Genomic DNA, 27,268 nt, shown 5'->3' with positions numbered 1-27,268 from the left:
CCATAATATCATGGCCCCTAGGTAGGTATTTGTATCCCTATGGTAGGCCCACCTAGTAACTCAAGGTGGGGATTAGGTAAGAGTGTAGGGGGTTAGGGGGCAGGGCCACTTTGACATTCTACGTGATACCTACGAACAGAACAGTGGTCTCTTGTGAAGATTTGCTGGCCTTCAGAGTGAGGAAACTCACTCCAAGATGAGATTTGGGCAAGGTTCTCTCAACCTAGCTTGATGGATCAAGCATGCTCTCTCTCTCTCCCTCTCTCTCTCTCTCTCTCTCTCTCCCTCTCTCCCTCTCTCCCCCAAGGCACCTAACGCAATCGAAAGAGGTGTAGTTAAAATCAGCGTTATGGCTGTGCAATAGCTCTTCACAGACAGGCTAACCCAGCCCACTCTCCGCCCCTAACTCCTCCTATTTTCGGAATTTGCATCGCACCATACGATATGGTGCGATCGCATGCGTTAATGGGGCTTTTCGCATGCGATCAAGGTTCTCTCAACCTAGCTTGATGGATCAAGCTAGGTTGAGAGAACATTGCCCAAATCTCATCTTGGAATGAGTTTCCTCACTCCGAAGGCCAGCAAATCTTCACAAGTGACCACTGCTCTGTTCGTAGGTATCACTTAGAATGTCAAAGTGGCCCCTAACCCCCTACACTCTTACCTAATCCCCACCTCGAGTTACTAGGTGGGCCTACCATAGGGATACAAATACCTACCTATGGGCCATGATATTATGGCCAGGTGCTCTCTCTTGCTCTCTCTCTCTCCATTAAAAATGGTCCCCCAGTGGTTGAATACAGGAAATACAACAGGTCTGGCACTTATCGCAGAATCTGAAATGGTATTGCAATTTGCACTAACTTAGCTCTTTGCACAGGTAATTAGCGATAAATGCTATATTAGCATAAAACATGCCCCTTTTGCTATCGCATGCGGTACTTACCGCATTTTGATAAATCCACCCCCTAGTTTGCTAAAGACGGTATATAAAAAGTCTTAAATAAATAAATATATATAAATCAGGACTAAAAACAACAAAGTATTCCACATTTTTATCTGATTTTCTAATCCTCAATAATATAATTATGTAGCTCCATAAGACTATTATTGTAAAAGTATAGTTTCTCTCTTCTCCTATTCCAGAGATATCTCAGAATCAGGCCACGATCAAGTTACAGATGCTAATGCCTGTTATGGTTTTAAGGGTTTAGTGTGCCCTTGGGCCTCAGCCCGACCCCAGACGCAACCAGTGCTGACCTGAGGGTTAGTGGCGTATTCCAGCATGGCTGGCGGGCTACCCTCCACCAGGCCTGTAGGCTCCCACAGCCAACAACAAAGAGATGTTGGAATGTGAATGGTCCTCCAACCATTCCGAGCCCTTTCGGACCTGCTGCGAGGAACAGCATGGAGCAGCAGGCCTGGCCTGAGGTTGAGGGCAGTCGGAGGCCTTGATACGAAGACAGGACAATGGTGGATGGAACGGCATCACAGACGAGACATTTGGGTTGATGCAACGGCATCACAGACTAAGACACTTTGGCTGATGCAACGGCATCACAGACGAAGACACAGGCTGAAGGACAATTGCACAGTCTCTCAGGGCACCCTACTCAGCCCACCCGCGGGACTGAGTCGCGGGGCACCCTGTCCCACTGCGCACCCTACACAGCCCGAAGGCTGGTCACGGACCACGAGGAGAGCGGGACATGCGCAGGGAAGATCCAGGCGAGGAGGAACCCGATGTCGGGACCAATGACATCCGAAGCTCCGAGGGCTGGCAGGAACACTAGCTCCAGAGCACAGGGGCGAATCCCTCCTGTTGGCCACTCCATGGCTCAGCAGGTCAGAAGGCTAGGAGCACAGACAAAGACGCAGGGAAGAACATCCGGGAAGGCAGGAACATCAGGACATGGAGGATCATGACGAGACATCTATGCTTGGAGGATCAAGACAGGAACATCAGGATACCTGGACAGGATGTCTGGACAGGGACCTCAGGCAAGACATCAAGACAGGAGACATGGAAAAAAAGCAGACAAGACACGGAGCTCCACGAAGAACAGGAGACCTTACAAGGTTCTGGCAGGCAGGAGTCTCCAGAAGGCTGTCACTCTGATGCAAGGCAAAGACGTACTGTGAAGACAGCCCTTTTATAGGGCTGGAACAGGAAGTCCAACCTTAGGTGGGGTCAGCCACACTTCCTGTGGCTGGCCCTTTAACTACAGAAGAGAGGCACGGCCGCGTGCCTAGGGAGCAGGGAGCAGGAAGCAGGACTGTGCAGGACCGTGGACAGCGGCCTGCACAGCGTCAACATCGCAGAAGCAGGGCAGAGCCTGAGGAGCAGGCCCTGATGATCGCAGTGGCTGCAGCGGCTGCAGGCATCTCCAGGGGCGGCTCCTGCCACTACTCCAGCCTGGGGATGCGGCCTCCTGGCCGCGAAGATGTAAACTACGTCAGCGGCGGCTCCAGCCGCGACAGCAGGGGAGAGAAGTCCGCGGCACTGGCCGCGGTGAAGTCAGAACACAGGGGCAGCCTCCGGGCCGCGGGAGAGGCTTCAGTCCGCGGCTCCAGCCGCGCAGGCAGGCCCGACGGCTGCGTCCATGCTGCGTCGTGAACAACAGAGGTGAGTGAAGTGGGCAGGTTCACAACAAATGCCGAAATAATGAGCTAATTAGGCATTCCTATAGTATGTACTAAACTGTGATTTAAAGTACCATAATTATTGAATCTTTTTTATAGTGTATTTCAGCTCACCAACTAAAAAGTGCCACTTTCTTAAGAAGCTGAACAAACCACCTCTCTAATAGTTAATGTGATATACACTGCAATATTCACGAAATCTTATGTTAAAGGACCTTCCTACTGAGGGGCTCTATGTCACACTTATTAACGTATAATTACGTGCACTGTGTTTATCAGAGACCAACCTCCCCACCCTTCACCAACATCATGGCAACCCCCTTCTCAAGTCCTGATCCAATAAACACCCCTCCCACCAACCTGGAGGGCATCCTTACCATTCTGGAGGGTCCCCAGGGGATCCCATTTATCTGTTCCACAATTTGAGTGCCTTAGACTAGCTACCTAGTGCAGGAACAAAATGAAAATAAACAATTTTCCAACCTGTGGGTCTACAGTTTGGTTTCTATTCTCTATGTCTGCTTGATCTCCATCTTTTCTTAGTTTCATCGCTGCCTCATTTTTTCTTTTTTAAAGCTTATTTCTCTTTTTTCCTCTCACTTTTTCAGTTTCCTTTGGCTTTTTTCCCTCTACTTGTACAACTTTATATGCAGCAGACAGTTCCACCTTTTCCCCTCACACTAGCTTGATTTCTCACACAGTCTTTCAACTCCCCAGCCTGTTTCTTTCTTTAACCTTCTCATAAGTATTATACTGTCCCTCCTCTAACTTTTCCTGGCTTCTTCTCTCAGCTTACCTCCCCCGTCAGCTATGTTCCCTGTCTTAGGATTCAGGCTTTGATTTGGAAGAGGATCTTTCTCCTCACTCCTGTTTCTCTCCTCTCTCTCAGCCACATTAGGGGTGAGAAATCTGTAAGAGGAAGAGTTTCTGTGCACGGCATTACACCCTTACCCCTTCCAACCAATCTGACACCCATCCCACTGGCTTCCCACCCACCCTCCTGACATTCAGAATCCAATTCCATTCCCCTCCTATGTAAGCGTGAGGGTGAATCTCTTGCTCCCATCCAAGCCCTGCTTCATCACATAGAAGAAGCAACGTGAATCTTAAACCTGCTTTTATCATCCTCAGAATGTGACTTATGCTAGGCCTATTCTAGATGGCTCTCCCCACACATTTCAGATCCTTAAGGTTGGCTGAATACCATGGCACAGTTTTATTTAGTGGGAGAAAACGAAGACTAGCCAGAGCAACCTAAAATCAAGGGTGGATGATAGTCTATTATACCATAAATTCACTGCCTCTGGAGCAGAAATTTCAGTAAACAAGCTTGCAAAATCTCCCAATACTAGCGGAAAAATCTCTGCTGTCCTTTTACTCTCTCACACCCCTCCTTCTCCCGCACCGGTCACCCCAGCAATTCATCCCTCATCACTTGTCCCCCACCCCACCAGAATAGCCACACACATCACAGATGCCACCGCCCTCTGTCCCTGACTGCAGCCTCTCTCTAACACCTGGACCAGCAGGAAAAGCTCCAGGCAGCAGTATCCCTATGTACAGAGTGAGGCAAGAAGAAAACAAACAGAAGTTTTCTCAGGGTTGTTGATGGCAGAGCCCTTAATTCAAATCTTCACTTTGTCAGCAACATTTCTTTTCCTCATTGTCACAGCTATCATTGTCTTAACTCCACATTATTTCTGTCGATGAATTTACTAGAGTCAAGAGTGGGAGTAGAAAACAGGGCACCCAGCCTGCCAGCTCTGCATGCTTTCAGGATCACATGCACTAAAGAGTCTTTTACAAAAAGGTAGGAAACCATTAGTATACATGGCCATTAAAGTCCAATCTACAAACACTATTACAAGCATCTAATGCACATTAATAATGACAGAAACTAGTTTATGCATGTTAATATAACACTCTTAATGCACATAAACTAACTCATGATAGTGTCAAAGCAAAATCTATACTAATGAGGTAATAATGAACAAAACTATACACGTACCGCAACATGGCTTGAGATCATCAAATAAAGGATTACTCACAATTCCGAACATCAGATCAGCCCACTTATTTATTTATTTAACATTTTTCTATACCGACCTTCATGGTAATAGCCATATCAAATCGGTTTACATAAAACAGGGAGGAACTTAACAGTAAATAAATAATCAATTATCATTTAACAGAAGGAGCAAAAGTTACAATCAACAAGGAAGCTAAAACTTGGAAGCATAGATAGCTGGAAAAAAAAATGGAGTAGAGGAGACAGATAACTGAGCACATAATAAAAGTACATAATAGTAAACAATGGAGAAGCATATGTGAAGTAAGAGAGCGAGCTATATCGATCGCGGGTCCCAAATATTGGAACAAAATGCCACCAGAACTGAGATTACCGCAAGATAAGAAACAATTTCGGAAAGGACTAAAAACATGGCTGTTCCGGCAAGCATATGCAGACGAGTAAAATGTACATAGGAGTTTTTAGGCATTTTAGCATGTTTTAACCTTTTGCTGATATTGCTTTTACTTTTTATCTTTTGGTAATTTTATAGCTTTAAAAATCTAGATTTTTAGCTATATTTATAATATAACGATTGTATTTTTCTATTTTCCCCCCATTTTTACTGTGATAAATTGTGAACCGTTGAGATGGACCTGTCCGCACAACGGTATATAAAACTGTTTAAATAAGTAAATAAATAAATAAATACATAAATAAATAAAATAGCTCATTCCCTATTACTATGGTAAAAAGTAAGTGACAAAAGGCTTCGTAGATGCACTAACCAAAAGCAGCTACACCTTCAGGAGGTGTAATTACATTTTTTCAATACCGTCCGAATATAAACATATACTTTAGCATCTGCGGAGTGCATGCTTCATTTCAATCTCAATAACATTGGCCAATGGCCATTAGTATATGCAAGAAACACCATGTTTACATGCATTAATTGCCAGTACTGGCACACTTTAGCATATTGGTTCCCTAAAAGGACTATTCCAGATCCCGATGCCCTGCTTGCTTTGGCTCCTCATAACCACTGTTTCTGAAGTAGAGCCATTAGATAATAGGTGTCATAGCTGACATTTTCCATGTCTAAAACTTCCAATACACTTCATTCTGTTGGCCAAGATTTTAAAAAGCTACATTAATAATTATAAATAATAGTTGAGCTATTAACTGGCAGACACAGCACTGGAAATTATTCTGATTTAGTCATTAACTGATTTAGTCATTAGCTCATAGCTAAAGAGGAGGAATAGCCTAGTGGTTAGAGCAGTGGACTATGAACCAAGAGACCAGTATTTGAGTCCTGCTATCACTCCTTGTGACCTTGGGCAAGTCACTTTACCCTCCATTACCTCAGCTACAAAAAAAAACACTTAGATTATAGATTGTAAGCCCTCTGGGGATAGAGAAATACCTACAGTACCTGAATGTAAACTGGTGTGATATCTCAATTAAGATTGGATGTTGGTATATAAAAATAATAAATTATAAGCTTGTGTCTCACTATTTTTAGTTTTACAGATGTCTTAAGGCTTACCTGTAAGAATGATTGGAAGCCTCTCTTTTCACTATTATATTTAGCAAGATAAATTCCATACCAATTACATATTTTTCCATGGATATTCAGTTAAGCAGAGACTTAACATTTCAGGCTTAGCACACCTGCAATATCACAAAGATTTTCACATTGGCTAACCTATTTCTATGCATCTAGGGAGCAATTTTCATACTCTCCGAGTTGAGACAAGGACCAATGCCTACTTCTTACCCGTGGGCTTTTCACCAATCCTCAAAGCAACAGTGTACACATACTTCCACTTTGGAGCTCGCCATGGGTACACCTGACTAGACTCTGCTAACACATTTCCTTCCTTTTGCCAATGTCTTCAATTATTCACATAGAACTACAGGAACATAAAGCTATAGATATGAAATAAGAAAAACTGATCCAAGTTTACCTTTGCTTTCCTAGTAGATATTGGTATTCCAGAGGTACTTCTGGTGTGGAGGAGTAGCCTAGTGGTTAGAGCAATAGGATCTATACCAAATAAACTTAGGCTCACATCCTACCTTGGGCAGAACAAGAATGCAAGCTTTCTGGGAAAAGAGAAATATCTATAGCACCTGAATATAATCTGCATTGAAGTACCTACATCAGCAGATTATAAAAATATATGATAATAATTTTTCTCCCAATATCTACTAAGACTGATTCTGCTTGAACATCAACCTCTGCCAGATTGCTCTAGAGCTTAACCACCCTATGAATTAGGTCCTATTGGAACTTCCCACTTATAAATACATAAAACATATTTTTAATGATATTTACCTTTATGAAAAGCTTATTATTTTTTTTAATGATGGCTCTAGGCTGACCTTTCCTTTTATGAGTTTATAACCTCAGATCAAGCCCTTTCTAGTATTTTACTTTCCAGAGAAAACAGCAATAATACTATTTTCCTATAACTTATTCCTTCCAGTCCCCAAATCATTCCTGTAGCTCTCCTTTAAAATCTTTTGAATTTGGTAATATCTTTCAGCAACAAAAGGGTCTAAACTGGGATTCTCCCAGATTGCCATGATAGTGCTAAGAGTTTATTGTTCCAGGTATACAGAGAGATCAGTTTAGAATGAATGTTAACAGTGAACTCAGCAGTAAAGCGTGGTATATGCCCACAGCAGTGTTGCAATGGATTTTACTGGAAAGCAGGAAACGGCATACAACCTCAGTGCTCATTGATTTATTTTTGCCTAAGAATGTCACTCTATTGTGTGGTTTCAGTGCAGATAAGGGAAGTTGAATGTTTGGTGTCAAACATATGACTTCATATTAGGATTTCATAGGGAAAAAAAAGAAGCATTTAAGTGTTTCCTTATAAAAAAAACAAAACTCTATATATATATATATATATATATATATATATATATATATATATGTATTTCACACCTTGATGAGTTGCAAAAACAGAAAAAAAAAAATCTCACAGCGGAAAACAACAATGAATCACTCTGATTACACACACTGGCTATAAAAGCAGCACTGTTCTGATCCACAAGCCAGACTTACAAGATTTTCACAGATAAAGAATATAACAAGAAAAATATGGAAACCATCACATTTTCTGCAATATTGTCTCTCATACTCTTAGCCTATAGCTTTTCCCTTCCTACAAAAACAGTGCCTACAGAAACAGTGGAAGTAAGTTCCAGTGACCACCAGCTTGCAGAGGTATGTAACATTTAGTCTTTACATAGACAGAGACTGTTAAGTTCAGCAATAAAAGCATGCAGGTCTAGTCAGTTATAGTGCTGGGCTAGTCTGTTATAAGGACATCTTAGCTGCCTGCTCACTTTGGAGAGAATTTTATTTTAAGATTTTCCTTGGAACAGTACTATTTAAATTCTGCAAAATATCCCATTTCTAGATTCTTGGTTCTTTGGTTTTCTCTCTTGATCTTATTTCTAAGTATTTGTTTTCTATCTTGTCCTATATATTCCGCATCTCAAATTTTTATATTTTTGGAGTCTTGTATTTTTATTTTGGCCCTGCTCCTTTTTTTTTTTTTGTTTGTTTTTTAAATCTCCTTCCCTGAATGCATTTATTAGCTGCTTGTGTTTTATGTATTTATGATGATATAACAGTATGTCAGCATGGGACTCTTATCTGAGTTGGATTATTTGGGGACTTAAATATAAATAAATAAGGAGTGTAATGATTTTAGCCTCCAAGAGAATTATCTATAACAAATGTGCTAATCCTGCTGCTAAGAAGGTCAATTTTCAACAGTGTGAGTAACTCAGTACATTTGTGTATAAGCTAGTGCAGCTAAAGTTACAGCAGTATTTTATGAACTGTGTGCAGGAACTGCACAGTTTATAAAATACTGCGGATCTCAGTCTTAAAAGTACATTACATGCAGTATGTTTCCAGATACACACATTTTTAATGCAGGGAGCCACATATTTTCTATACTGGTTTCATAAAGTATGTGCATATATTGTACACATGAAATAATTGTAACGTGCATGAATTTAACACAGGTTTTGCGCAGAGGTAAAAGTACTCTCATACTCCGCTTATGAAAATACCTTTTTGTGCATGTACTTTTAATCACCAGTTCACTGACACCTTCGCCCATTCACCCACATTTCCACCAGTTCACTTAGACCCTCAACTACTTTACCCTGACTCCCCCCACCGGTTAATCTAGACCTCCAACTCAAAAAATTGCACACAAAATACAGGTGCAATTTCAGTCCCACAACTCAGCAGGTGCAAATGCATGCATATGTTTGGTAATTTATACGTGTGTACGTCTCAGAAAACAACAATTTGTGCATGAACTTCTGAAACCCACCCCAGCATGCCCCTAAACCGACTTTTTTTCCTTTAACCTTTCTGCATAATATTGATGATACGTGCATACTTCTTGCTTTTGTAAAATCATACTACATATGGACATAATATCCACTTTTACACACTGAAACTTTTGGGTAATTGATCCATTAATATATAAAGAATCACTATAAAATGAAAGAAGTAAATGAAAAAATATACAGTGGGCTGGCTTTATAAATTAGTTGTTAGACTCAATGGTTTATAAAATTATAATAACCAATGGGTCTCTTCCATGTACCCCCTGTACCTATAACATAAAACCAATACAGGGTATTGTAGACTAATTGTCAAACTCTAATGTCTAGTACTTCAGGTGTAGGTCCTAACCATTCTTTAGGTTGTAACCTTATAAAATTCGAGTACCATTTTAATATTATGTTTACAGCAATTCCTTTTATGTTTATCCTTTATGTGTTAAATTTTATATATTTTTTATATGCAAATAAAATCTTCTTTCTAAGCTCCAATCGATTTTTATACAATGCGGAAATTACTCTCTCGATGTTTCCACTCTCACATCACAGGAGTAAATAAAACTTTTTTTTTAAACTTTATATTTACTTAATTTTTCAAAATAATACAAAGATTCACTTTGCACAGAAAACCAGAAGATATAATAAGTCGTAACAGAACATAAAGGTTAACATCACAAAGAAAAAGGGAATAACATTCCATTATAGATGACAAATATTTAAGGGGTTGGAGATAAGGGGAGAAAAAGAAAAAAGCCCAAAAGAATCAGCAATTAACAGGAGTATCCCTGCTGCTACTAAAAATCAGGTCTATACTTGTTCCAAATGGTTCACTGATGGTTCAATAGACTGGCATGAATCAAAAAAGGTACTGAGCTGATCTGGAAGAAAAAATATAAAGCAATCTGTCCTAAGCTTAACACATTTGCAAGGATACCACAGGAGCAAGGAGGCTCTAAGAGCCCTCATCTCCTGGCATAAAGCAAAGAAACCTTTCCTTCTTTCATGGGTATTTCTTGTTAAATTGGGAAAAACTTGAACACTTTTCAGCACCTGTTTTCTCAATGCACGCATGGCGCCCGCAAGGGGGCGCCATGCAATACGCAAATTAGGGGATCACGCTAGCAACCCCGCGGTTACCAACGGTCTGCCGGTTATGAACACCGATGCCGAGCATATCGGCATCGGTCTTCAAAGCGGCTGGCTGAGATGTTTTTTTTTTACTTTTAAAAAAGTACAGAAAAGCAATTTTTTCTGTACTTTTTTCAGTGCGCTCAGCTATTAACGCCTGCTGAGACGCACATTTATTTTTTTGCATTTGGAGTGAATGACTAATAGCCTCTTTCACATGCATTTGCATGTGATGAGCGCTAATTCATTCACTCCGCGTCGGACGCGCGTTAAATAGGCGCTAATCCCCCTATTGCATTAGGGGGTGGATTAGCGCCTTTTTAATCCGTGTCCGACAGCGGGTTAAACAGTGCACTCGTGCACTATATTGCATTGGGCCCCCTGAGAATCTTAAATTCAGCTGTCTCAGATTATTTTCAGTGAATTTCACCCTTCTTGACAAAGTCTCCCGATTTTTAATTATGGCAGCATTTAGGACCTCATTTTCCAAAGCTATCGCAGGCTTGCGCTGTATCACATAAAAGTTTGACAATGAATACAAGGTTGACTTGACATGCAGCAAAGTTCGCAATCATCCTGCTATTGTATTATACATACCTTGCTGCTCATTAGAAAAGAATCCCCATCCCCCCCCAAAAAAAGAAAAACCCCAAATCAGACATCTTGGTCTTTTTCTCTGTTTTCCCCTTATATATTCCATACAGATCAGCTTGGTCTGATATGCAATAGAATAATTTGTCCTCTGAGACCACCCCTCAACTTTGCTCTATGGCTAGCACTGCAGCACTTGATCCCAACCAGCCCTGAAGGACTGGAGACTCAAATTCAAGTTTCCCATGTCACAGCACGCAGTGCTACAACCTGGGCCTGTAACAAATTTAACACATTCAGGCAGGATGTTTTAAAGAAGTTACTAAATCATCAGACTTGGGCTCCTTTCTGTATGTAAATATTCCTTTCTTTTTTTTTTACTGCCAAGAGATAAACCCTCAGGAGAAGGAAAACAAAAAGGGACAGCATTTCAGATTTTGCAGAGGACATATCTGAAAAGAAAGTTTTAAACCTGTATTTCGTTTTTGATTTTTGGTTTGTTTTTTTTGTGATGCAGGATTATCTGGACCACTTCTATCCACTGAGCACGAAAGCACTGAAAAATGTTTTTGAAGAAAAAATCAAAGAAATGCAGAAATTCTTTGGCCTAACCATAACAGGGCGCCTGGACCCTACCACCATGGACATGATGAAGAAGCCGAGATGTGGCATGCCTGATGTAGCAGAATACAGAGTGTTTCCTGGGCGGCCGAAATGGACTAAGAAGCTACTAACCTACAGGTGGGCTTCCATAAGGTCATTTTAGGGGCGTTTCAGAATGTATGAAAGAACCTACAGGTTTTGTTAGCTCGTCCATCTGTCTGTCCATCCATAGGCACATTTGTGCTGCTCTCTGCAACAGATTTGTATCATTTTTGGTTGATAAACAAGTAGGGAGGTGGGAAACTAAAATGAGACCATTCCTGTTCAAAAAAATATATCTCACATGATTACTGTATATATCTATTTATTTTTTTGCATTTGTAGCGCAGCATTTATGCTGGTATTTGCAACCAGGGCAGGTGCAAGATATAGGCAGTCAAGGCTTGGGGGGCCAGGGGGAGAGGGGGCAAAAAGCAGCTGCAATCAAAGCAAAACAATAGGTCCTGATTGCCACGCACAATGAAAGAAGCAGCAGCACTTTTAATCACTTTGTCTTCACGTCTTACGTGTGCGCGGTCTCACCAAGTACGGCTTTCAAACATGGCTTTCTTCATTGTTTGTGTTTTATGTTTTTGAAATGATTTGACTCGCCTTGTCTCTACAGCCCGGATAGCTTTCTGCTTTGTTCAGGACTTAGCCTACGGTAAAGGGAACGGCAGGGAGGGGGTGAGGCTGGGGCAGAGATGAGCCACTTTATTCAACAAGTCTATCTCCTCCCTCCCGGCAGCTGCAGGGGAACAGGAGGAGGATGGGGTATGGGGTGATGCCGGAGCAGACTACTCTGCTCTCCAATCCAGCCTCTTCCTGCCTGTCTGCAGGGAACAGAAGCAGAGGAGTAAGATAGGAGAGGTCAACAGAACAAAGAAGAGTTTAGTTTTCTGTCTGCATATTTCTACTTCTAATATGTGGTCCTTTATGCTGCATTTGGTGAGAATCTATCTGTGTTCTGCATGTGACCAAAGTGAAGTATTCTGCTAACATGCTTAGGGATCAATAGCTATCCAGTGTATTATATTTCGCAAACTGCTTCCTAACAGGAAGTGTGTCGGAGTTCCAGAGCCTGGTAGATTTACAGCAGTGCCTTTTCATAGCTAAAGTTATTGCTATTTGAATCCTGGGAGTTAGTGCTGCGTTTGCCACACATTAGCCGAGTATGTTTTTTGCAGTATTTTGTGTTACTGCAGAGTACCTAGTAATGAAATAAAGTGGCCCCTGCTTTCAATTAAACTGCATCTATTCACCCACCTTTGAGACTTTAAAAATGTTCCCTCTTTCTCCCCCCAAATGCTTATTTGTTTTGTCTGTCTCTCTTGACTATAATGTAGTCTGTTATGTGTATCTGTACACCTTGTAACATTGAATAAATGCTTAGTAGTATATTAATATTTGCAGTGCTGTCTTTTCATAGGTGAGGTTGTTACTTTTTGAGTTCTGAGCATTAGCACTGTCTTGATATAGGAGACTTGCTATAAAGATTCTGAAGATTTTTTGCAGTATTTTGTATTTCTTCACAGTGTCTGATAAGAAAAGGAGTATGTGTTGCTGTTGCTGAGTGAAAACTTTAGGCCGATGAACTAAGATGTGTGCGCAAAACGGGTGCTCATATTGAGCACCTTGTTTTCCTAACGTCGCGCTGCCACATCCCCTGGGCGCCCAATGCAGTATTTAAATGAGAGTAAAATTGGGGCAGCATAAAAAAAGAGTGCACTAAAAGGTAGATTTTAAAAGCATCACTTGTGCAAAAATGTTCCCATAGGTGTGTCTGCGGGCCGCATGAATTTTAAAAAGCCGGGAAGTACGTGTGAACTTACCTGTGTGTGTGTGTGTGTGTGTATCAAGAATAAGGAGGCAGGGCCAAAACTTATGCATGTAGCCTGAATTTTGCAAAGGCTGATCATGGCACGCAGCCTGTTACCTGTGTAACTTTACGGCTGCCCCTGCTGAGAAGCAAATCTGGGGATTTTCAGTTTTAAGACTTTCAGCCCAGCTTGAGGGTTTGGCTCAGGTGTGGGGCTTATAGGAAGAGGAACCAGAGAGGTTCCTGAAAAACAGGGGGAGGAGGGAAGGGGAGAGAGCACCTCTGTAAGAGATGCAATATTTATTGATTGATTGATTGATTGATTGGTTTTTATGTACCGGTGTTCAATATAGAATATCACATTGGTTTACATTGTAGCTGTGTTCAAGAAGTTGAGTTCTTGTTGTACATTATAACATCAACATTACATCATCTAGTTCATATTTAACATTGAGATTGTAACTGCATTATAACTTCAGTAAAATGTATTGAACATTGTAATTAGATCTTGTTTCACATCGTATTTGTTCTTATTTAGCATTGTTATCAATTCTTATTTAGTATTGTAGCTTTAATCTTACTTATTTCTTACAAAGGGGATTAACGAGAGCATGGCCTACATAGAGTTTTTATGGCTCTGACATTAAATTCTTACTCAGGAGATTGAATGAAAAACAGTCATGACGTTACATTTTGCGGGGTGTCTTGTTGTAAGGTAACATGAATGTTGAGTTAAAACTGTATGTCCGAAGGGTTATCTTATCATGTGATGTCCTCGGAAGTGAGTATTAAACGTTTGTTGCAAAGGCTTTTTGGAAAAGCCATTTTTTTGGTTTTGTTTTGAAGGTCTGCATTGTTGTCTCCAGTCTATGACACTCTATATCTTCTCCCACTACAAGAGGGGCACTTTCAACTCAGGGTGGGTTTTGGGGTGGTGGTATTACATTGGTCTGCAAGGCCTTGTTACCCCCAAAACCCACTTTGAGTTGACAGTGAGCCTTTTACAGTGGAAGATATATAGAGGGTCTCATTGTCTCTCTTACAGATGATTTCTCTCTCTCTCTCTCTCGCTCTCCATACACTCACTTGTGCAAGCATGTTATTAAAATATGCATGTAAAGGCTGCACAAATACGCACAGCAGGGATATTTTAAATGATACATCTGTACTTGTGCTCGATATAAAATTAGGTATCTCTGCTCGCATGGGTGCATGCGCATTCCTTTTAAAATATACCTGTAAGGGAGAATTGTGCATTTCTGGCACTCAAAAGTCGCTTTTTTTGGTTATTTTGCTGAGATTGCTGATTTCAATGTTGACGTTTATTGTATCAGGCTCCCATTGCTATGGGCGTTTAAATTGTGCAGTCATAAGAATAGTGTTCTTCTTTTTTATCAGAATCTATATATATATATATATATATATATATATATAATTTTTCTCCACTGGAAGCAGTAAATTCAAGAGTCAGGATGATACGAAGGAGGAGGACACATTGGAAAAACTAATAATAAATAAATAAATACATTTATTGCAACCCAGAGAACTATATTTTTTTATGTTTCTCATGAGCCCTTGACTGAGAGTTAACTTTACTCCATCTCCGGAGCTGGAGTTAAATTCCCTACATTAAAAAAAAAAAGTACATTGGGTGTCAAGCCTTTGGGCGCGCTTTCCTGCATCAGATGGTAACAGCTGTCTTCAGTTACACGGAATTTAAATGCAATATACGCTTTTGTTAGGGCACGCATTTCAGATGCACTTATCTCCTTGCTGCATCAAATGCTATTATTGTGCACCCGAAACACGTACCCAGCTGCAAGTAAAAACGTGCGCTAGGCTGGGCGCACCTTATTGCATCGGCCTGAGAATGTGAATATTTTTTGTATGGTGCATAGCAAAGGGAAATATCATTGCTCAACACAACCAGCCATTTCAAAGATTACCTTCAGCCATGCAGTATGGAGTTCTTTTCATTTATAGAGTTTTTGGGAGGTTTTGCGGATAACACATTCATCACACACTGTGACATGATTTTTGACACACACTCACACACACACACATATATATATATATACAAAGAATATTAGGGGCTCTGGATTAGCATTGTAGTGCATGTGCAACACTGGCCCAGAACTACTAGAGGAGGAACCGCTGCTGTGGGCTTCAGGTAGTGAGGCAGAAGTTGCAGGATCAGCAGGGCTGGTAGCGGAAAGGCTGGTGGGGTTTCCTTGACTCACCAGTAAAATTAAAAAAAAAAAAAGGAGCACTTTCCACTTTCTGGCCCTTTCTCCTCTCTTCTTCCTGCCCACAGCAAATATTATACTGCTTGAGTCTTCTGGAGGATTGATAAAATTACTGAAACACAAGAAGACTATGATACATGCCCAGCTGTGTTCCACTGGGCACAGTCTTCTCCAACTTGTTTAAATGTGATGATATATTCATAGTATTTTTCCATTTCAGAAATCCGTTTATCTACCTGCTTTTCTTGTTGACAGAATTCTCAATTACACTCCTGACTTATCTACTAGAGAAGTGATTGATGCAATACAAAAAGCTTTCAAGGTGTGGAGTGATGTGACTCCACTGCAGTTCAGAAGGGTATCCAGTGGAGAAGCTGATATTCTTATTCGTTTTGCAGCTCGCTGTAAGTCAGTCTATTCTTTTACTCATAGAAGGCACAAGTCCTCATGGCATTTCAAATAAAATTGCTAGAAATGCCACAGGATATATAAGTAATTGGCACCACAGTAAATCACATTATTGCACAGGGCTGACTTTGCTTCTGGTTGGTAATTCCTCCAGTTAAGGTCATTAATTTAACTTTGTTTTTCTTTTTATATATTTGTTTGTAATGTTTTATTATTTTAAGCTTTTATTGTACACCATTTTGAAGTGGTTATACAAATCAGTTAATCAAAAATAAGTTCACACACTTTGCAACCTGAGCAAATGATTACTGTGCTGCCCCCTCTAGCAGTAGTAGTTAGTTACTGGTGACATTAGCAGATGTCATGGATCATGGTGCTGGTAAGCCTATGCATGTTCATAGGCTCCGCAGTGGTCCTGACTCCAACATAGTTTTCCTTAATAAACAAAATCCTGTGCATGAGAAGACGGGGGGGGGGGGGGGGGCACTGAGGGATTAGTGAACCCATGCTGACCTCCCCCTCTTCTAGTTTATTCTTCACTCCTCGGGTCCATTGATCTACAACACCTGCCGCCTCCTCCACTGGTCCATCAATCCCCTTCTGCCCATTCCTCCTCCAGTTCATTCCTCTGGTCCAGTAGTTCTCAGCATAATCCATAGTGTATACCCAGTCTCCACAATGAATATGCATGAGATAGATTTGCACACAATGGAGGCAATCAAGGTACACCTATCTCATGCTTGTCGATTTTGGATATCCTGAAAACCCAACTGGCTGGGTGTGTCCTAAAGAGTGGGTTGAGAACCATTGCTCTGGTCCATCGCTCCCTCTGCTCGCCTCCTGTTCTGGTTCATCAACCCTCTTCTACCTACCCCTCTTCCATTACATTCTGTCCACTTAGCACAGTCCAGCACTGGTTTATTGCTTCTGCCTCCTTCTCCTTTGGTCCATTCTCCTTTTCCTCCTCAGTCTATTCCTGGTCAGCTGATTACAGACTCAGGCTCCTCTCCAGAAGCTGGCTCCTCCTCTGCTGCACAGATCCTGCTGCTCTGGGTCTCTGTCAACTCAACTCCTCTTTACTGCTAGCTCCCTCTTTCATCCCCTTTTCTAAATTTCTCCTCTCTGCTGTTTTCCCTCCCTTTATCTCATGTTCCTCTTCTTCAAGGGTCACACTCATTGAAACATGTAGAATCCACTAATCCAGGATACAAATTATTAGATAACAAAAAATAATCTGTTCTGGAATAAGAGTGATGTGGCAATAAACAAAAGGTTAAATCCTTGCCATTGGATGTTGCAATCTCCAAGGGTCCCCTAAACCCAAATCCTTCATCACAGAGTCCACAACTCCTCTCGATTTGGAAGGGGATATTCTCACTCATGATTGCCTATCTAGGACTGGATCCAGGGGTAAATTAAAATCTCTTCCCAAAATTCTTCCTTTCCTTTGATTTCCCTTTATTCTCATTCTTCTTCTCCTCTCTCTTCCCCTTTGCTCCTTTCTAATGTGTTCCCTCCCCTCTTTGCCCTTTCCTAAATTCCATCTCTCCTCTTCCTACAGCTGCTTTCCCTTCACTTTTCTCCCCTCCTCTCCTTTCCTCTTTCTGGCTCTCTGCTGTGCTCCTCTCTTCTTCTTTCTCATCACATCCCATTTCTTCTCTTTTCTGCTCTCCCTCCCTCTTATTGCCTCTTCCTCTTTACTTCTCTCTGCTGGGCTCCCTCCTTTCTCCTCTTGCCTGCTCTCCCTCCCTTCCTCTTCTTTTCTTTCTGCCGTGCCTGCTTCCTTTATCCCTCCTTCTCTCTACTGTGCTTCATCACCTCGTCTTACCTTCTCTCTCTTCAACTTCCCCCTTTTCCTCCTCTTTCAGTAAGCCTCCCCCCTTCCCATCTGTTTGCCAAAAGCTACAGTTTCCTCTTCCCATGCCTGATGGGTATTTCACAGAAGAATGAGACATTCAGCTGTGGGAGGCAGGATATACACAGCAGTGCCCTGCCTTCTGAACCCAACAGCATTAGCTGGGAAGAGAAGCATCTCTTACCTTTTACCTTAAAAATGTGAGTTAACAAATAATGAGCTGATCAATATTTCATATTCAGCAACTGTTTGAAACCCATCTAATTCTACTACAGTATTTTTAATTATCAGTGTAACCCCTGGGTGGGATAAAACTCAAATACTGAACCCAGAAGGTCAGAGAAAGTAAAACAGAACCTATTTGCACCAGTTTGCCAGGACAGCTTTTTGTTTCTGAGGTCTGGGGTTCCCTGTGGGGAGCAGCAAAACTTCAAGGCCCTTTTGCATTACCCAAAATACACAGCCCCTGTCTAATCCCTATAAACAGCACTGATAATATCCACAGACACTGAGGCCCAGGTACTAAGGGCACTAAGTCCCAAAAGAAACAAAAATAGGCTGACTAAAAAGGGGGAAAACAAATAAGAGACAGGAAGAGTGGAAAAAACGTCCTTGTCTCCCAAATGAGAAGAGTCACTAAGGAAAAACAACTCAAAAAAGAATTCCTCTTTATCGAGTCACTGACTGATCTATCCACTTAAGATAAGACAGAGAGCAGAAGAATCTTCGCTACCCCTGTCTAACCTTACACAGGGACTCCCCAAATCCTCTGTGAAGGTGTATCAAGGCTCCCACAGAAAAGGTTTCCAAACAGTCGATCAAAAAACACAACATAACAAAAATGAGTAAGATGGTTGACCCAAGGAGGGCAAATCAGGAGAATCCAACAAAAATCCAAATAAGAATTTACAACAGAAATCCACTGATTTCTAATTGAAAATCCAATCAAAATTCACATCATAAGATGGAGGCAGGGGTTTATATACTGCTAGAATACACCATTTGCTACTCTCACTTGGTGGAAGCAAAACCCAATCTCAGTCTCTTCATCAAGGGGTAGATTTTATAAATTTACGCACGCGCGTACTTTTGTTCGTGCACCAGGCGCGAACAAATGTACGCTGGATTTTATAAGATACGCGTGTAGCCGCGCGTATCTTATAAAATCCGGGGTCGGCGCGTGCAAGGGGGTGCACATTTGTGCAACCGGCGCGCGCTGCCTGTTCCCTCCGAGGCCGCTCCGAAATCGGAGCGGCCTCGGGGGGAACTTTCCTTCCACCTCCCCTCACCTTCCCCTCACCTTCCCCTATCTAACCAACCCCCCAGGCCCTATCTAAAACCCCCCCCCCCCCCCACCTTTGTTGGCAGATTTACGCCTGCTGAAAGCAGGCGTAAATCTGCACGCACCAGCGGGCTGCTGACGTGCCATCACCCGACCCGGGGGCTGGTCCAGAGGCCTCGACCACGTCCCCGGGTCGGCACCATGCCCCCAGACCCGCCCCGAACCACCCCCTGACCCCGGACACGCCCCAGACACCCCCCTCCCGCCCCTTTTACGAAGCCTCGGGACTTACATGCATCCCAGGGCTATGCGCGCGCCAGCGGCCTATGCAAAATAGGCACGCCGGCACGCGAGTGCCCTGCGCGCGTAAATCCGGCCGGATTTACACGCGCAGGGCTTTTAAAATCCTGCCCTAAATCTCTCTAAGCCTCCCTAGTTAGTTAATACATTCCTTCCAGTGAGGAAACCAAGAGTTCCTCACATTCATTTTCATTAAATATGATAAATTAGACAAATATAATAAGCCTACACAGAATAGATCCTCCCTTCCCTCTATTGCTCATACCCCCTAGGTGACCGCCCTTTTCCTTTTATTAAGGAATTTAATCACATTGTACATTGTTGTCTTCTTGTTATGACCTCTTGTTGATTTCTTGTTGTTTAATCTATTTTCCCTACTGCCCTAGGTTAACCCCCTGCCCAGTTCGCCTACCTTGTTGAAATGTACTTCTAAACCTTTTTGTTAATATGTGAACCGGTATGATGTCCCCACTAATACCGGTATATAAAAGTTTCTAAATAAATAAATAAATAAATAAAAACATAAATAAACTATAAGACTCTGGAGACACCGAGGACCAAAAACAAACTTTCCTCCTTCCCCATACTCCCAACTCTTGTAGACAGCTGAGAGGCTGGACTTTTCTCTCTCTCCACTCCAAAACTCTCTGACTAGAATTTTCCCTCAGGTGTGTGATCAACACTCTGGACTACACTACTCCAACAACCTCAATATGTCTTCCAATGGGAGGTGTTTAGATCTTAGCGATGAGACCATAGGGCTCTTTACAGAAACAAAAAATGTTTAAAAAATATGAAGACAGAGCATAATTTGCATTATATAATTTGTGGAATAATGTGTTTTCAGACATGAAATATATGATACCTTTAATAGAAGGACTAGGGGGCATTCCATGAAGTTAGCAAGTAGCACATTTAAGACTAATCGGAGAAAATTCTTTTTCACTCAACGCACAATAAAGCTCTGGAATTTGTTGCCAGAGGATGTGGTTAGTGCAGTTAGTGTAGCTGGGTTCAAAAAAGGTTTGGATAGGTTCTTGGAGGAGAAGTCCATTAACGGCTATTAATCAAATTTACTTAGGGAATAGCCACTGCTATTAATTGCATCGGTAGCATGGGATCTTCTTAGTGTTTGGATAATTGCCAGGTACTTGTAGCCTAGTTTGGCCTCTGTTAGAAACAGGATGCTGGGCTCGATGGACCCTTGGTCTGACCCAGCAAGGCAATTTCTTATGTTCTTATGTTTTTATGCTTGCTTAATGTGATATATTTCCTTTCTAATTTAGTTCACGGTGATTCCTTTCCATTTGATGGACCAGGAGGTGTACTAGCTCATGCCTTTGCACCTGGTTCAGGCATAGGTGGTGACACTCACCTTGATGAAGATGAGAAGTGGTCAACAAATTCAATTGGTAAAACTATTGTACACTTAGTTCTACAAATAAATTGCAGAAGTACAACCTGCAGTAAAATGGAAATTGTCCCATCCAGGGTGTCCAATTATTCCTGTGAGTGCTACAAGGATAGATTCCAGCTACCAGCCATTGAAAGTTGAGCATTTGTACTAGGATATTGCTGCTGCTTCTCCAAGTCATTTTGTGTTGTTTTCTTCTTTGGCTCACTAGCATCCTGGGTAGATAAGCCTATAAATTCCCATACTTAATCTAACACCTAATCCATCTCCCATGTCTTATGATCAAGATTTGTAATAACCTAAACAGCTACCAAAACTAGTGACATTGTTGTCCAAACATTTGGCCTCCTATGTCCCTGCTGTGGCTTTGCTAGATGATACCCAGCCACTACCACCTAGTTGTAAGTGAGTACCCCATGGTCTGCAGCATTGCTAAATTGTGTTTCCTTTGTGCGCCGTTTTTTTAGCTTTCCCCCCCACCTCTACTCTCGAAGGGTGGGTTGTTGGCAATTCTGTAACCTCCCAATTTTGTTCCTACCACTGTCCTCAACATCTGTCCCAAGCATGCTTGAATTCTGTCACAGTACTTCTATAGTGAAACGATGCTGGCTGCTAGGCGGCCCCCCTGTCAGCACCACTCTAACCTCTGCCTTGAAGGCTGCATGACGCAGCAAGACCAGCCCTATAAAATCCTCCCTCACAGGGTATTCTCCGCCTCAGCATGGAGTCTCTTCTCTGCATTTGGCCTCTTGTCCTTGTATTCCTTACCTAGTGTCCCTGTTCTGAGATTCCTTGTTCTTGTACGCCTTGCTGGTTCTTTGCTCTGTTTAGGCTTTCCAGTGGCCTTTCTTACCTGTGTGTTCCTACTCTTGCCCTGACCTGTGTTAGGCCTTCCAGTGGCATTTCTTGCCTGAGTGTTCCTAGTTTTGCTTTTGCCCTATGTTAGGCCTTCCAGTGGCCCCCTTGTCCATGTGTTTCCCTTGTGCTGTCTGTTGTTGTTCCATTCTTTGTCTAGCTCCTTGTTTGGTCTCTGGACTACTCGTATTTGTGCTTATTTGTCAGTTCCTGTCTCGTCAGTGCTCAGCCCTGTTTGTGTTCAGTATGGCCAGGGCACCTTCCCATCCCCTTGCTTCTTGCTGACTGCCAGTTCCAGTGAGTGCCCTATCCCTGATCCTGCAAACCGCCCTCCATAAGACCTGCCAGCCACCAGCACCAGAGGGCCCACCCCAAAGGAAAGGTGATTGGTCAGCAAAAGACCTACATCTGTCCTGCCTGCTCTTGACCAGTGGAGACCCCTGCCTAAGGGGGTACCTTTGAATTGGTCAGCATGGCCATGACATATAGGATGTTTTCAAGAAGGTTTTCCTTTCTATGATTATAGCAAAAATTCTTTTGAAAACAGGATCCAAGAAATTATGCATAACTGATATAGTAAAGATTAAAAGAATGTGCCTGTGTACAAGAGGAGATAAAATAGAAATGATCCAGTTTGTATGGCAGCATGCTTCATATAATCACATTTTCAAAGCTGGCTGAAAGTCCAGTATGAACTCTTAACACATTTCAAGTAAAATTATTTTATTATTTCTCTAGGATTCAATTTGTTCCTTGTTGCCGCCCATGAATTCGGCCATGCTCTGGGACTGGATCATTCTAATGTTCCTGCTGCTTTAATGTATCCCACCTATAGATATGTAAACACAAATAATTTCCGCCTTTCAAGGGATGATATCCAAGGAATTCAGGCACTGTATGGTAAGAATTTTGCAACTATTTATTATTTTCATATGTAAAACCAGAAAAAAAGAAAAGAAACTGACATGGCATATCAACAATTATACTGTGCCAAACTGCTATGCACCGTAGCTTGCTATTTTACAGGGAAACATGGGCTACAATAAAATCTCTGCATTTAATATCTTTGTTAATCCTTGGGTAAGAAGACTCATGAGATCACGGTGTGTATATGTATGTATATGCTTGGTGTCCTATCCACAACAAATTTTCAAGAGGCATCAGGGAGTCCAAGAACATCTGGGGTAATTTTTTTTTTGGGGGGGGGGGGGGGGATTGGGGATCTACATGCAGTATATGTGCGGCAGTGTCTGTGTTAGAGAAAGAAGGCTCAATCTCTTCTGTGTGGGATTTTATTTTTATTACGGATGGACAAAACTGTTTGGCAACTTCATGATCATCAGATACAATTGCACCCAAATCCCTTACTATTTTCTGGTCATCTGTATCCTACCCCTGGGTGCCAATCATGTATGTACTGTTTCCCTGGTTTGTCATGTCCAAGTCTGCAGTAAAAGAGCAACATGGAAAAAAGACAAACCCAGCTTTCAAAAGATAAGATGTCATGTGTAACATGCCATGCATCAGGACAGCAGTGCATAAAATGAAACTAAGCACTTTTTTTGCACTCACACCAACCTGAGGTCACAGGGTTCTCATAAAGGTATTCATAGACCATTTACTAATAATACTAGGATCCAATAGCAACTCATTTAGGTCGCTAATCAGCTATAACACAGTGCTAACGAACTAGTTTATTAAAAAGGTTTACAGTGAACAAAAGATTAAAAATTGCAATATAGCATACAGGTGAAAGAAAAAGAAATTCTCATAGTGACACTAACTGCTATACTCAGAGTTGCCAATTGGGTTTAGATTTTCAGGACGCATTGATCCAGTCCTGATTTTACTCACCTACATACAGATACTTAAAGTCTTGCTTTTCTTAGGAAATGCAATAGGGAAATCAAAATAAGTCCCAGCATACAGTGGGGTAAAACCAAGCAAAAGAAACATTTCATATAATAGCATGGAAATATAAAGATGTAATGTCACTGCTACTAATGCAGAAGCAGCTTTTCACACCCTGATGCAAATTTCACTGTTAGCCTCCATGAAAGCAATATTAACTTTATCGACATATAGGGGCAGATTTTTAAAAAGTATGCGCGCGCATACTTTTGTTCGCGCACCCGGCGCAAACAAGAGTACACCGGATTTTAATAGATACGTGCTTAGCCACGCATATCTTTTAAAATCCGGGGTCGGCGCGTGCAAGGCTGCGCAAAAATCGGCAGCCTGCGCGCCGAGCAGCCTGCCTCCATTCCCTCCGAGACCGCTCCAAAATCGGAGCGGCCTCAGAGGGAACTTTCTTTCTGCCTCCCCCCACCTAACCCACCCCCCAGCCCTATCTAAACCCCGCCCCCTACCTTTATTATAAATGTTACGCCTGCCCGAGGCAGGCATAACTCGCACGCGCCGGCCGGCTGCCGGTACGCGATTCCCCGGCCCGGGAGCAGTTTCGGAGGGCTCAGCCACGCCCCCGAAATGCCCCCGGGCCGGAACCATGCCTGTGACACGCCCCCCCGACACGCCCCCCCCAGGAAAGCACCGCGACTTACAGGTGTCCCGGGGCTTGCGCGCAGCGCCGAGCCTATTCAACATAGGCTCGGCGCGCGCAGGAGGAGCTTGGGGCAGGTTTTCGGGGGGTACGCGCGTATCCCTTTGAAAATCTGCCCCATAGTGAAAACAAAGATTAAAGCTAGAACACACACAAGTCATTTGTAACTAAATTTCAAAATTGTCACACATGCATTTGAAAGGTTCCACAAATAGGTAAGAAGAGAGTGTTGTTCACTAAATGGTGACGTTTTTTTCCCATTTTGGTTTTCTTTAATAAAAGCATCACAGTTAATAACTCTATATTCTTCTGACTTCATATTTTAGAACCTGGCAGTGAACACTTGCATGTATATATTTATTTATTTATAAATTTTAGTACTTGCCTATTTATTGGAGCTTTTTGGGGGTAGGTTTACAGAGCCACGTTAGGTGTTTACTGCGTGGTAAATGTCCTGTGTTAGCAGTAGCATGTGGTATTTTAAAGACCATGCATTATTTTAAGCCAAATATCATCAAAATGGTAATGAGGTGCTTTGCATGTAAATGCTTTGCAAATGCATTGCATTCAGAGCACTTCATTAACATTTTGGCACTTTCATGGAAATAAAACAATAGCTTGCCTGAAAAATGTCACGCTGCATTATTTTCCTGAAGGTTAGCTACAACTCAGGAGTTGTAGCTAAGTTTTCCCAGGACGCTAACATGCATCCCTACGCTCCCAGGAAGTTTCTTTAAAGTCCTGAGCTGTCCGAAAAAGCCACCTCCCAAAGTGTCCTAAAACCTAGGGGTTTTTGTGAGACTCTCTGTCCCAACCCCTTGCCTCTAGACATGGCCCTAATGCCAAAATATAAAAAATTAGTTTAAGCTTTTGAGGTGACCGCCTCTCCTCCTCCCTCTAGGCCAGTGTTTCCCATCCCTCTCCTGGAGGCAAATCTACCTGGTCTGGTGTTCTGGCTGCATGAGATAGATTTGCATACACTGTCTCCAGTATATACAAATCTATGGCATGCATAGTCATTGTGGCAATCCTGAAAACCCGACTGGCTAGGTATGCCTTCAGGAGAGGTGTGGGTAACACTGCCCTAGGCTCCGGATCCTGTGCCGTCTGAATCAAAATGGCACCAGCTAGCCACTATTCAAGTTATGCTCATATCACTAAGTTTTGGACACTTTATGGAGGGGCTTCAGGCCACTCTGGCCTTTTGACACAATAGCGGCCCTGAGCTGCCATTGTGTGACGTTAGCGGGGCTACTAACCCATGGTATTTTCCCCGCAGTATTTTACTGCCAGGAAGTATAGTGTGCAGTTCCCTAAGTGGCAGAACTGAGTACCGCAGCATAGGAAACCCCCGCGGTATTTTCCTTCTTCCGGGGTGAATACCGCAGCTTAGTAAATGATCCCCCTAAGTGAGTTACGTCATGGAATCACAATAATATAAATCATGGAATAATAATAAAGAGCATATAAATACAAAAACACAGTATAAAACAATTCAAAGGGAAACAAAATAAATTAAACAGACTTAAAGTCTACAAAAACATAGAGCAGCAAATTCCAGTAAACTAAATGGTAAATACTGTTCAGATCTCAGTATAGAAATCACAAAAATAGAGAAATAGACAGAAATTTAAAAAAAAATCTGGTTAAAAGCCTGCTCAAAAAAAAAGTTTTGCCCAGCTTCCGAAAAGCTATAACATCTGTAATTTTTTGTGCCTTTCCAAATTTCACAGAGCGAAGGCTTATTGCAGACCATGCTTTCATATGCACTTGAAAGTGTCATTCTGTGTTGCAAATATCCCATCTACCCATGTGCAGCATCTGGTACCTATTTATCATTATGTATAGAAAAATATCTTTATTGCTTTATTTGTCTCCATAGGAAGGAAGAGACCATGAATTTTTAAAAAACTATCAAACTGCTATCATTGGAAACCTCAGCACATTTACTTCTACACAAGCAAGAATATATGTGCTCCAAATCTGAAATACTCACTGGACTGTATAACCTTCCAATGAGCTAAAAAGACTTAAGCTTTACAAGTCCGTGTAATCTGCTTCATAGTCATGGTGTACCTTAGACATTTCAGTTCATGGGTGAACCCGATGCACTAAGTATTGAAAGAACTGTTTGTTTATATCCTTGCGATTTGAGATTTTTAAAAAATGTTTCTTTAATTGTTAAAGAATGCAGCATTTTTCTGCATGGCAATGGTAATTTGAAATTCAAAGAAGTAAAACTATACATGTGTGTTTTTTAGTTGCGTGAATTGATGAGGCCATACACTGGTTTTGGAAGATACTGATTTGTCTATCTGCGGGGTTGTGGGCATTATGCACTTTTTTAAAAATTATTATTTTTTGAAAATACATTATCCCAGAATAATACATTGTATGGTAGAAAATCATACGCATTCTGGGGTAGATTTTTTTAAAAAGCGCGATCGCGTACTTTTGTTCGCGCAGCCGGCGCAAACAAAAGTATGCTGGATTTTATAAGATACTCGCATAGCCGTGCGTATCTTATAAAATCCTGGATCGGCACGCGCAAGGCTGCCGATTTTGGGCAGCCTGCGTGCGCCGAGCCGCGCAGCCTGCCTCCGTTCCCTCCGAGGCCGCTCCGAAATCGGAGCGGCCTCGGAGGGAACGGAGGCAGGCTGCTAGAAGCAGACGTAAATCTACGCGCACCAGCGGACTGCTGGTGCGCCGTCATCCGACCCGGGGGCTGGTCCAGAGGCCTGGACCATGCCCCCGGGCCGGCACCACGCCCCCGGTCCCGCCCCCGAGACGCCGCGTCCTGCCCCCGAAACGCAGCGTCATTCGGACCCGCCCCCGACACGCCCCCTATAAAAAACCCCGGGACTTACTCGCTTCCCGGGGCTCTGCGCACGCCGGCGTGCGAGGGCCCTGCTCGCGTAAATCCGGGTGGATTTACGCGAGCAGGGCTTTTAAAATCCGCCCGTCTGTCTATGAGATCTGAGGCTTTGACACGTGGAGCTCAGTTTATACTACAATACCCGTGTAAATGTATAGTGAAATTTCAAAATACTAATTATGTATTTTTTGAGCCATCACAATTGCGGTTCTTTTTGGATTCTCACACCTAAGAATCACTCAGTGGAATGTCATTT

General features: G+C 42.3%; 1 protein-coding gene across 1 annotated transcript; it reads left to right on the top strand.

The window, feature by feature from the left end:
* Positions 1-7,723: 7,723 nt before the first annotated feature.
* Positions 7,724-26,616, top strand: LOC115091993 (collagenase 3-like). The gene is made up of 6 exons (XM_029602419.1): positions 7,724-7,892; positions 11,274-11,497; positions 15,719-15,867; positions 20,595-20,720; positions 22,316-22,477; positions 26,020-26,616. Exons 1-6 carry the CDS (start codon positions 7,767-7,769, stop codon positions 26,034-26,036), a joined length of 804 nt encoding a protein of 267 aa, XP_029458279.1. The 5' UTR covers positions 7,724-7,766; the 3' UTR covers positions 26,037-26,616.
* The last annotated feature ends 652 nt before the right edge of the window (positions 26,617-27,268 follow it).

Source organism: Rhinatrema bivittatum, chromosome 5 (genome assembly GCF_901001135.1).
Source record: "Rhinatrema bivittatum chromosome 5, aRhiBiv1.1, whole genome shotgun sequence".
NCBI classification, from domain to species: Eukaryota; Metazoa; Chordata; class Amphibia; order Gymnophiona; family Rhinatrematidae; genus Rhinatrema; species Rhinatrema bivittatum.
The sequence above is the reverse complement of the archived record's forward strand: the minus strand, read 5'-3'. Positions and strand labels throughout refer to the sequence as shown.